A 12,670-nucleotide genomic window follows, 5' to 3' on the forward strand; every position below is an offset into this window, starting at 1 on the left:
ATATGTTGAATGATGAAATTAATAATGATATTGCATTAACAAGTATGGCTTGAGAGGTTGTTATTAGAGCGAGTCTGATTTATTATTTTCTTTAAGTTTGTGTGTAAATACAGTTACGTACTATTTTCATGTTATGACTTTGGGTGTTTGAGTGTTCATATATATGACATATGTTCAAATGTATGTTATAAATAAAATGTTTATATATAATTTATTACCAAATACTATAACTGATAAAAACTATACTCACCAGTTGTATTATACTTATAATTTTATTATATAAGTATTAGGTATCTATGCATAAAATGTATTTTAAAACTATTAGCGGCTACGACAAAACGGCAAAGTAGGTGGCAGAGAGCATTTTGTACAATGCCATAAAAAAAAAAATGTTTTTATTTTCTTGCCAAAGATTGACTAGTCTTTATTTGTGTTATGCAATAAAATATTTTTGTCATATTGGCCTTTTGACCTTATCAGCTAAAACACTTTCGGACACTTAACTTTTAGCTGTTTAAATTCGTTCGAATGTCTGTTTACCAAATACATTTTCTGAAATGTGATATTATCGAAAAAATAATAATAATAGTAATAAAAAAATACAAATATAGAAAATATAGGTCAATGACCATTGTTTTATTCACTAAAAATTGAATTTTCATAGAAATCATACGTGTATAATTTTATATTTAAATTTAAAATATTGATGTTAATAGCATACGTCTGGAAGATCCATTTTAAATTGTATAATTTATGCTAGTTAGTGAAATAAAAAAATAAATTAGGTAATCGATCTCTGTCATCGAGTTTTAAACAGTGTAAAGCGTTACAATGTTGCACAAACGAAACACATTTTAAAATACATTTTTTGAATTTTAAAAAATAAATGTTATTTTTAGACATTTTTAAACAGGAATATAATTCTTTTTTCACTTTAATTTAATGGCACAATGTATTTACACTTAACACATTTATAGCGATACTCACCATTTAATATTAATTGTTTAAAAAAAAACAGCGTCATACAATAAATAAAAAATATTACTATTTTTATTATAATATTGTATTGCTTTGATGACGAATACTTTTCGTATAACGGTCATACAGAACGTCTAAACTTGACCAAGACTGAATAAGTTGTCTGGGCAATGTTTTTCCATGCCTTTCGTGATCTCGCAAATAATGGAGAAAATTATATATATTTCAATTCCCAACGTTTTAGGTATTTAAAATCAATCATAATGGCTTGCATAAATATCGTGGAGGATGATTTGTTATCATCTACAGCACGGAGGTGGTGCGGCAGTCGAACAATAACAAACGTGAATGGTATTTAAGCCATACAATGTCCTATACAAGCGGACAAATTTAGTTGCACTAGTGGATAAGCACCCATAATGCAAATGAGACGGATGTTGATAATCAGCGGACAGGACACCTGGGAAGTGGTGAGTACATGACGGTTTGCAGTATGTTAATTTTCAACACAATTGCACTCGCTCTTTATTACATAAACAACAAAAGGTATAATGTTCGAACACAAGACTTGAATAATAATTTCATCGAATATCAATAATAATAATAATATATCCGAGCACATACGTAAATGGTAACGTGAAATTATCGAGATATATCTAATATATTATATATTATATATATATATATGTATATTGTTAAAAGATTTTAAGCGTATTATACATAACATAATAAACTTACTATAAATTTTAAACAAACAAAAAAAATTCGGCATGTTATGTATTATATTATTATAAGATATTATACAATCTGAATATGTGTTTGTGTATTTTTGCGTATTATTATTATTATTTTCACATTTCAGAAATTATAACACTTTGCTTATTATTATTATTTTTTTGATTTTACAATTTATTTTTCCTTAATTGTTAATAATATAATATACATTCTATCACAATAATTACAAAGAATTCAAATCTCACAGTTTTTTGACGTTTACTAAATAAAATCAAAATCAATAAAATGTATACAGCTTAAACGAAATTTTAATTTATACAAGTATAATAGCTCATAAAAAAAATAATTTAAATACTTTAAAAACATAACTGTACATTTTTTTCATGAACTACTGTTTTATTGTAAAATAATTGAAGTTCTGCAGTATTTATGATATTTATAATTAAAATATCTATTTGATTTATTTTATTCACATTTATTTAATATGTCTTCTTAAAAACTAAAAATGTATTTGAAACAACTCGTGTGTTAATAGGTACTTTGACGAAGAAAAACTCAACTTTTTTCATTGACCATAATATTATACACTAGCTAAAAATTTTCTAATACAATAATAACCAGGTAATAACTATTATAATTTGTTAAATCTTGTTGTTCGTTTTATTTATCTTTCCAAAATCAATTTAAACACGAAATAACTAAAAATAGTATATTATGTTATCGAAATAGGTACCATTTTTATTTATATGTTCATTAATATTAATTTATAAATATTAGGTGAACATTGTTAATAAAGAATTATATTATTTGCTACCAGTGCTCGATTTGGGAGAGGAGGTTGCAGAGGGGCGGAGTACTCCAACTAACTTTTCAGAAATTTTAGCATATTCCTATAGGCGGAGATTAGGCCATTAGGGGGTGCTTGAGCGGGCTTAGCCCACCCCAAAAAATCGAAATCCCCCCCCAAATTATTGAAAATTTTTCAAAGTATTAAATAGATACCTAATTTGTAACAATATTTCTAAATATACCCCCTCCCTAAAATGCAATCAAATTTCCGCATATTCCTATTATTATTTTTAAGGGAAATGCATGAGACGCTTCACCATTCAGTATAATGAGCGGAACACCATCATGATTTGTCTTATAAATTATTAAAATTATAATACCTATGTAATATATTGTCAGTTACCACTGTTATCATTATTCAATAATATTTATTATCAGTTATCATAAATCTAAAGATTATTATTTTTAAATTTAATTTTCATTATCATTATTGTTATTAATACAATGTACCTACTGGTCCACTCATCAATAGATTTATACCAAGTAGCTAGATAAAAACTTGGATAATAAGTGGTAAAAGAGATGTGGAAGAAAATTGTTATCCAAAAAGGATACAATTAGAAGATATAAAACAACATAGGCAATACTAATAATAATACATTTATGGAAATATTTAAACAAATAATTAAAAATAAATGTTTTATATTTATTTATTTTTATTATCCTTTTGAGTTTATTATTATTTATAACTATATTATATAATATAATAAGTACAGTAATTACCTATGTCTTATATTAACTTGTATTTTTTTTTATTTTTTTTAATTGATTATTTATAAATATTTTTATATGATTTAAAAAGGGGTATAAGATAGTGGCGGGTATAGCCTCCACGGCTCAATAACGTTTAACAAGTAATGGATACGCTTTTTTTTAAAAAATTAAACAAAATCTCCTTACTTTAATTTTGCCAATTCGAGCACTGTTTGCTACATCGTACATTTTAAATAGTCGTAAAAATAAATTTCAAAACAGATAGTAAAAATGTACAGTTAAATAAGCAAAATATTTTCAGTAGGTATCTCTATCATAAAATATAGTTTAAGATCAATAAGTAACTTAACTTATTTCGATATTGAAAATGGCATTCGTGACTGTTAGGTTTATATATTTTTTTAATGTGTATCCATGAGCAATCTGATGCGTCTAATTACTTATTGTTGTCTGTGAAGTGCATATTCTGGATATTATATTATTAAGCTTACGTACAATTATTGGAAACATATTGTCGTAATACATTTGCATATTTTCTTATGAATGTAAACAGTATGAGTTGCTGAATATTATTTTCCAAATTCGTTGTTCAATATAGAATAGAAGATAAAAATAATATAGAATCAAAAAATTAAAATTGATTGAGAGTATACAATTTTATTACAGTAGTTCAGTGAAAATAAATTAGGATCTACGCATACGTATATAAGCGTAATGCGTACGGATAAATATATTATATCAAAGTGATCACAACGAAAGACACAAACTACAAAAAATCAATTAGATAATATTACATACATTTTCACATAAATTACATGTTGTTTAAAATCTTTGATCACGCCGTTGTCATCAAAACAATATCATCGAAACATCGAAAAATGTTTCTGATGTAATACAATTTAAGATAATTATACGGTCAAAACGTTTATGACAAACTCCGGCACGATTTTATAATTATTTATATCAAACCGCGAATTAAGTGTTTATTGCGCGATCATAAAAAAACAAAAACAGATAATGTATAGATAATTATTTATATATATATATATATTATGTTTATGTTATATAATGAATTATATATTATATGTTTTACCGTTTTTGCAGTTTTTGACGTTCAGGGAATATCGTTTAACGTATATTGTTATTATTTTTTACTCGGAGTCCGTCCCACGCGGACAGAATCGGAAAAAAACATTAAACGAACTAATGAAATCGGCAAACACAATAATATTATCATCTCGCAGCCCGAGTACACACAGTTATTATTGTATAATATTTTGTAATATTATTATAGACTATCATCACCGTCGCCGGACTGTGCGACTACCGATTTTGCTTCGGGCGTGTCGCCGCCGAGCCGAACGGATAATATATGTTATCGTTTAATATATTGTTGTGTCGCTGTCTCGCGGGGTCGTGATAATCCGGTCACTACTAGAGGAACGACTCGGAAGCCAACGTCTGTTGATTGGAATCGGTGCCGGTCCGCGTGTCGTCCGGTTTGGTCGGCGACGGGTGGTGCGGCACGATGTTTGGCTCTCCGGGTATCACGCAATAGTGTGTGGAGTGCTGCGGCTCCGGGTCGCCGTACTGCGAATGGTAAAATTCCTCGCGCATCATGTGGTTCAGCGAGCCACACTTGAAGTACAGTATTTGCTGGAACGGCCTTCGGAAGTCTCGATTCAGCGTGGCGTAGATCACCTGAATCAATTACCAGACGGGTATAAGGTAAACATGAACGCATTGAACACGGGTGATTAGACATTAATAAAAGCCGCAACGGGACTTCGGAGTGGTTAAACCTGCCGGCGGGATTGCGATTGCTAATGGTAGTGGTGATGGTGGCGGCGGGGGAAGGGGTAGGGGGAGTGGTTGTGAGTTGTGGCGTTTAAACGATGATAATATAATGATGTATGCGTGTGTGTGTAAACGACGGGATGACATTCAATTATACCAGTTAGTGAAGTAGGCACGTCGCACGTTTAGTACAACAAACTTAGTTTTTGAACAAAGAAGGCTAAAACAATATGTGAAAGTTTATGTACTTACATGGAAAATATTATACACCCACTAGTTATTGTTCTTTTACGTATTTGTGTGGTTTCACGTTGTATTAACTATTCACATTTTTAAAATCGTGTTAAATTCTCTACCTATTGTTCGTGTCAATGATCGATTCGTAATATAGTATCATAATAAGATAAAAAATTATGGACTATGAAGTATAAATGATATTGTTGGTTACGAATCAATGTCACAGCTAAAAGTTTTTACTTTTAATTTACGAGATAATTTGTACTTTATGCACATTGCACATGCATATTTTATCAACAAATATATAGTTTAAAAACGTAAAATCGAAAAACAACCGAATCGAAACTCTAAAAATCACAAAATTTCACTAGGTTTACAAAAACTTTTTTTTAAATTTTATTGATTACATTTTGAAACGAATTAAAATTTTTCTAAACGATACACCAAAAATTCTTGGAATAATAATAATAATAATAATAATAAAAAAACGTGTAAACGCAAGTCGCGACAATGTATGAATTCGACAGCCAAAATCCATTGCACTGTTTCACGTGTATATAGAGAATATTAATAAACCTTCGCAGATCATACTACTCGTAATAAGTAATAACAGTAATCGATTAGGTTACCTACTATATTTGTGCACAGTGCGATTTCAATTACGATCGCATATCTACGTTTCTGTTCGGGTTTTCTACGCGTATAATAAAACACAGACGCGTAAAGTAATAGTTTAGGTATGTGAGTAATATCGACTGTCATGTGCAAACTACTGAAGTGTGTACAGTGAGAACGGGTTATTATACCTATACGCCGTGGATACACCGTGTTCTAAACCTCCGAATCGGAAAAACCGTAAGCTATAATATATGAAGTATTATTCGTATCGTAATATTCCTCGCCGCCAATACTTGATGTTATTGCTCGTGGTTGCATGTCGGAAACGCGGTAAATACCGGGAATCGCTAAGACCGCGGCGATGACGTCGGCGGAACGGAACGCCAAACAGAAACAGCTATGTAAGTATAGATAGACGTTATATAGGCGTAAATCGTGTAGTAACTTCGAAAATTTTCGAAACGAGGCTTTACCGTAATTATATGGGATACGGTTGAAACGCTGACAGTTGAAATATCGACAGGTCAAAACAATGACGGCCGAAACGTCGAAAAGTATGAAATATCGATTGAAAATTCGTTAAATAAAAAACATAATAGGACATAAGAATAAAAAGTTCCTTGATTACAGCGAAACGCGATAAAATATAAAATTACGTTTTTATAACTGTAATTAAAAAAAAAAAACAAAAAAAACAACGAACTAATAAAAAACGTATAGAAATTTATTTAATATTATATTTAAATAACCTAATAACACGTAAATATCATCAGATCATGATTTCATGTTATAGCACGCCATTCCACGTAAAAGATCTTTTTGTGTAGGTAAATTCCTAAGCGGTCTTGTATTTTTCCTAAGGTTGTGTTCACCGCGAAGAATCGGTTCGAACGCTGTTTGGTACTTTTCTATATTACTCGTTTCCGTAACTCTCCGATATTAACTATTAAGTGATGACATACACAAATCTCACATGCCAAATTCAAAAACGCTCGACGCACATCCAATAGTTAGCGCTAAAACATCGTCAACTCCAATGCATTTTAGTCTTGTCATCAGCAAGCGTTTGAATATACGTAAGTTATATTATTATATATTCGAGGTAAACAGAAATAAAAACAAAAAACCGACGGCGGCGGCAGCGGCGGTGAAATAGCGCACAATTCGTAACGCCCAAATAATATTGTTTATAGCACTCACGGGGTTCAGTAACGAGTTGGCGTAGCCCAGCCACAGGAACAGGCTGCTCAGCGAGCTGGGTATGCTGGACGGGTCGCTGAGGAACGGCCTGACCAGCGCCAGCACGAAGAACGGCAACCAGCACACGGTGAACGCGCTCATGATGATGCCCAGCGTGGTGGACGCTTTCCGCTCCTTGGCCAGCTGGAACCTGAGCTTCTTGCCGCCGGACTCTGGTTTCTTGGTGGCCGCGGCCGCCGGGCGTCCTGCGTTGTGGCCGTTGCTGGGCACTACCATCAGCACTGGGCACTGATACTCGCCCACCGACCGGCGTACCATCGAACAGCACCGGCACCCGTCGCCACCGCGTGCACCGCTCCCTATCGTTCCACTGCACTGAATTTGCAACGACAAACACAAAACGCAATCATATTATTATATAATATAAATCAATTCAAGTTTGGTAACATCGTCAAATATTGTTGTTGTTGTTATTATATATCGGATTAGGATGAAGTGTGATTAAAAAAACGGGAATTGTAGCTCATATATTTTAATATTTTGGAAACTAAATTTTCAATTTGGGATTAAAAGCTTATCATCTTTTTTATAAGAATTTTAGATTTACTTTTGTTTTAAATATAAAATAAATACATTTACATTTACATAAAAAATAAAAAAATATAATAAAAATATTATACCCAATATAGTTTTGTTCCTTAAACAAAAATAAATTATCTCATATATATATATATATATATATATATATATAGTTGATTAGTAATAGTATTGAAATTGTCGTGTATAATATACTGAATATTTGTAACTATAAAGCTGGTGATTGCATACGATCGAAAATAATACGGCTTTTCGAAATATACGATCGAATCTTGCAGACCGGTGACAATAATATTTTAAAATAAATACGATTCATAATATTATTATCGTTATTGGTTTTTACTTTGTGGTCCGTTCGTAGCTTCGAGCACGGTAGCAATGAAAGTTTAAGATCAACCTTTGATTTCATAGAATCGAATGTAAAACATACTCGCTTCGAACCTCTAATCACTGTAGTCGTCCAAAACTGTTTTCGTGATAGGCTCCTTGTTTGTAAAATATTATGTTTCATATTCGTATATAATTATTTATGGTATATTAAATGTGTATAATGTATATTAATCACTATATTATAATTGTTTATCATGTGATTTCAATACGGTTTTATAGGTTCGCTTTGAACGTGTTCGTTAAACGGACCTTTTTCCTACTGCTTTGCAATGGCCCTTCTACAAATATAATAGTATCCTTTTTTGTGTAAAAAAATTTTAAAATATTGATTAAGGTTAATCGAGGGCTTCATAATGTTGATATTGATTTCATAATATCTGACTAATAATAAAAAAGTTTCTAAACATAGTAAAAATATTAGTGAAGGTTCTTAAACTGTCGCTTTGTTATTTTAAATTGTATTTAGATTATAAAAACATTCATTTTGTTCGTGATTACGAGGGAAGAAGGTCATTTGTTTCCACTCTTATAAACCTGTTGACTGTAAAAACTTCACGACAGATTGTTAGATACATGTATTACGTATATTTATACAATATTATGTTATCTATTTATTGGGTACCATATAACAGTGACAAGTTTGGTGCCGATCGATAATATTGCAATAGGTATTTTAGATGGACGAGAGAAACATTTTATTCTTTGTAGTTTGTATATTTGTACAAATTTCTTTTATTAACGTTACAGTTTGGGCAAAGTTTGACTTCAACAATATGCAGGGTTAAACCACGTCTAAATAAAACACAAATGTTACTCGCTAAGTTTTAGTACAGTTTTCCTGAGTTTTAGTCGTATATGTGAGTTTTATTCACATGCGTCTGTATTTTTGTTTTCCCAAGTAACTTTAGAAAATTTAGAATATCGAAACACTTAAAGTACCGAATACCAAAAATTTATCACTCCTAGGGGTTTTAAATGAGTCCTATTCTTTTATTTAAAAACACGCCTGCACAGAAAAACGTGTTTTTATAAAACGTTGTACTTTTTACTTCAATAAGTCAGAAACAACTATGACAATAAATAAATAAAAGTAATCAAATGAATGGATGGAATTTATTACAGGGCAATGGTTATTTCTACATACTCGGCAGAATATGTATATCACATAATCTTAAAAGAAAAAAAAATGGCGCTAGAACGTAATCATTTATGGACGTTTTATATTATAGCTTGGATTGTAAATAATACTTGAACACTTTCAATGGAAAATATATTTAAATATAGCAATATTTGTACGTTTTCATATATTGTATCGAATAAATCATGTTTTATGAATACTCAAACAAACTAAAATGTTAAGAATGAATTGCGTATAAGTTAAAAGTTTACAAGATTAGTCGAAAAATTTTATAGTCATTTCAAGAATAATTTTACTAGAATTTATGTATATTATAAATATTTACGTATATTTTTCAAATTTATTTAACGACCATAAATTAGATGATTCATTTTAGACTATCGCAGATGGGGTGATAGTAGTTTAGTTTACTCGTATTATTACAAAGATTTAAGTATCGATCGTTTTTAATACACATTGCGTAAAAGCAATTATTAAAGAAACATAATAGTTATACAATTAGTTTTTACTAACACCTACTTATTATATGTAGGTATTTATCAATGTACAATACAGACGTTTTCGATTAATTTAACAGGTTGTCGAGCAAAAGGACATTAGGTAACCTCTAAAGTTGGATACTAGTCAAAGGATTTTTTTTTGTTATCGTTTAATATCGCATTGCCTAATTTGTCATTACGCCCAAACTACGTTCCGATTGTTGTTGACAACAAGTTTTGGCAAACTATGTGCTGAAAAGGTAGAGTGGAAACAATTTTTTTTTGGCGTGGTTTAACCAATGAAAATAAATTAATGAAGTGAAAAATAAATCATAAAATATAAAAATTGAAATATCTATAAAAATAGAACTGCCTATTTGTTAAAACCTATTTTTCAGTAGGTATGATTTTTGTTATGTTAATAGTAATAACTGATCCGTCAATGAAATATGAATACAACATTAATCGTACCTTAAAAATTCTAATAATATAAATCGTAAGAAATCTACCTACTATTATACATATAGAATTGAAAATAATCGTGAGCGTGAAATACTTTTGATAAAGTATATACACCTGAGAGATTTTTAGTTGTGTGAATTTAGAGTACCTACATGCATAGAACATAGGTGTTGAGTACATTTGTTATTTCAACGCAGTGTCGAGCGTATTCGATGGATAGTTGTCGAAGATGGTGATAAATGATAATAGTTTAGATACAAAATAAAAATATAGATGAATATACTGATATTCGTATATGTGTTTGACATTTATATAGCTACTTTTTCTTTAATTTTATTCCGATTGGTAACCGTTTTTAATAAAAAAAAAAATAATAATAATAATAATTGTTTATATTGTTGTTATAATACCTATGTAAGTTATACATAGTCATAAAAAAAGTTAAAATGACAATGAAAATATTCGCAAATATATGACCATAACTAGAAATTTACGTAAATTCAAAGCTAAGTTGGCTAATAGTATTAAAAATTGTTTGCCGGATTTACGTCTTGATGTTAATATCACCGAAACAATATTACGTTTTTATATAAAATTTTTTTTAACATACCTAACCTATCTCATTTTAATGAAAATATAGTTCATACATTTTTTTTCACAATGTTTCATAAATGGAGACTTAAAAATAATAAAGTACACGTATTTCATAGAATAACTTTAAAATTCTAAAGTAGTCTAGTGCTATATATTAAACATATAATATAACAAAGAATATCAATATCATTAATATAATTTCATACTTGAGCTCATTTCAATTATATGCATAATAAATTTCAATACATTTTTAAGTAAATATAAAAAGTTTTTTTTAAAAATATGAATAAATAGTAATATTCATTTACAGTAAATATATTTATTTTTTTCCAAAATAGTTATATTATTTATTAATTATGATTATTTCTATGATAAAATATGCCAAAGTGAAATGATACCATAGACTCTAATGTCCAACCATACCTGTACATGGGAAATTATTTTAACATTAGATTTTATTTTAAATATATTTCTGTCAAACCAATATTTTCATAATTATCTATAGTTTAAAAGTTATAACTGAACAAGTGAAACAAAAATAACCGTGATAAACTAAAAATTATACTTTTATTAAAATGTTGATACATATTTGCACTACTGATTTAATACGATAATAGCATATACACGCGTGGTCTGACTACAGTTTAAGTTTAATTATACATGATATTATCCTTATTAGCTCAAAAAACAATCTATTTTAGTAAAAGATCAAATAAGTATAAAAAATAATTGCCAGAAAACAATATTTCTAATATTATATATTGTATTAAAGTAAAACTAGTTAAACATTATTGTTAAAAAAAACATATTATTATTGGTTTAAAATATTTATAGATTTGATTAAATTATATACTATTGTAGCATACGATAGGGTCAATTACATTTTTATGAAAATGTCAACTTATAAATCTTACTTATACCACATATTATATATTATATTATATGTACCGTGAATAATGACAAACAACTAGGATGTGTTTCAAAATTAGTAAAATATGAACTTTGTAATAAGTTTTTTTTCTTAGTTTTGAGACTAAATTTATTAATAAATATAAAAATGATGTGCTGAGAGTAAGTAACATTCTTCACCATTTGAAATCAACATAACTGTGTATTTTACTAATACCATGCTAAAGTTTAAAGTTGAAAACTACATTGTATTCATTGCCTTTCGAATAATTACCTCTGGCTATGAAATATATTATTATTGTAGAGTTAGCTAACTCATTTTCGATTACATAGAATTCGTATTAATATTTAAGTACCAGGCGCAGGTATTCCATTTGTAAATTGTATGTTTATTTTTATTAATTTAAATTATTAATTATAAAAAAACAGTTGTATAATATATTTTGGTAAAATGATAGAAAATGTATAACTATGTTATGAATTTCAATTAGCATGATATTTCTCAAACTATTTTATTTTATAAAACTAAAATATATGATTAATTTACAATAATAATGTAGCCAGGATATTTTACTACATCGGTTACTACTTTAATAGATCTGATAATGGTTAAAAAATAAAACTTAAATTCGATTGATGTGGATATATTTAGAATCATATTTTAATGTATGGTTTTAAATTCTGTGAAGGTTTACGATTTTCGATTGTGATATTCAATTACATTTCCATATACAAGTTCTTAAATATTTATTTAGTCTTTATTGATCTCACTGTTTTATTATTTAACGCAAGATTTCAATATTCAATATCCTCTACCTTTGAAGACATAGTGTTTGATAAATGATAATATGCATTCTCTACTGGGTTTCAAGCCATACAAATATGTAGGTAATATAGGTTTAAAAGAATATTTTATCAGAAACTTCAAACACGGAATTTAAAATAATGTTAAATTATTGATACTTGATACACA

General features: G+C 28.8%; 1 protein-coding gene across 6 annotated transcripts in view; it reads right to left on the bottom strand.

Annotated features, from left to right (window-relative positions):
- Positions 1-1,474: 1,474 nt before the first annotated feature.
- The window catches only part of LOC132921388 (5-hydroxytryptamine receptor 1-like), a 213,156-nt gene continuing 201,960 nt past the window's right edge, over positions 1,475-12,670 (bottom strand). For all 6 annotated transcript variants that reach the window (XM_060984393.1, XM_060984390.1, XM_060984391.1 and 3 more), the window contains 2 exons: positions 7,129-7,503; positions 1,475-4,977 (listed from right to left, as the gene is read on the bottom strand). In XM_060984393.1, the coding sequence (XP_060840376.1) occupies positions 4,711-4,977; positions 7,129-7,503 (642 nt within the window). In that variant the 3' untranslated portion in view covers positions 1,475-4,710. The remainder of the gene's footprint in view (positions 4,978-7,128; positions 7,504-12,670) is intronic.

The sequence above is a fragment of the Rhopalosiphum padi genome, chromosome 2, assembly GCF_020882245.1.
Source record: "Rhopalosiphum padi isolate XX-2018 chromosome 2, ASM2088224v1, whole genome shotgun sequence".
NCBI classification, from domain to species: Eukaryota; Metazoa; Arthropoda; class Insecta; order Hemiptera; family Aphididae; genus Rhopalosiphum; species Rhopalosiphum padi.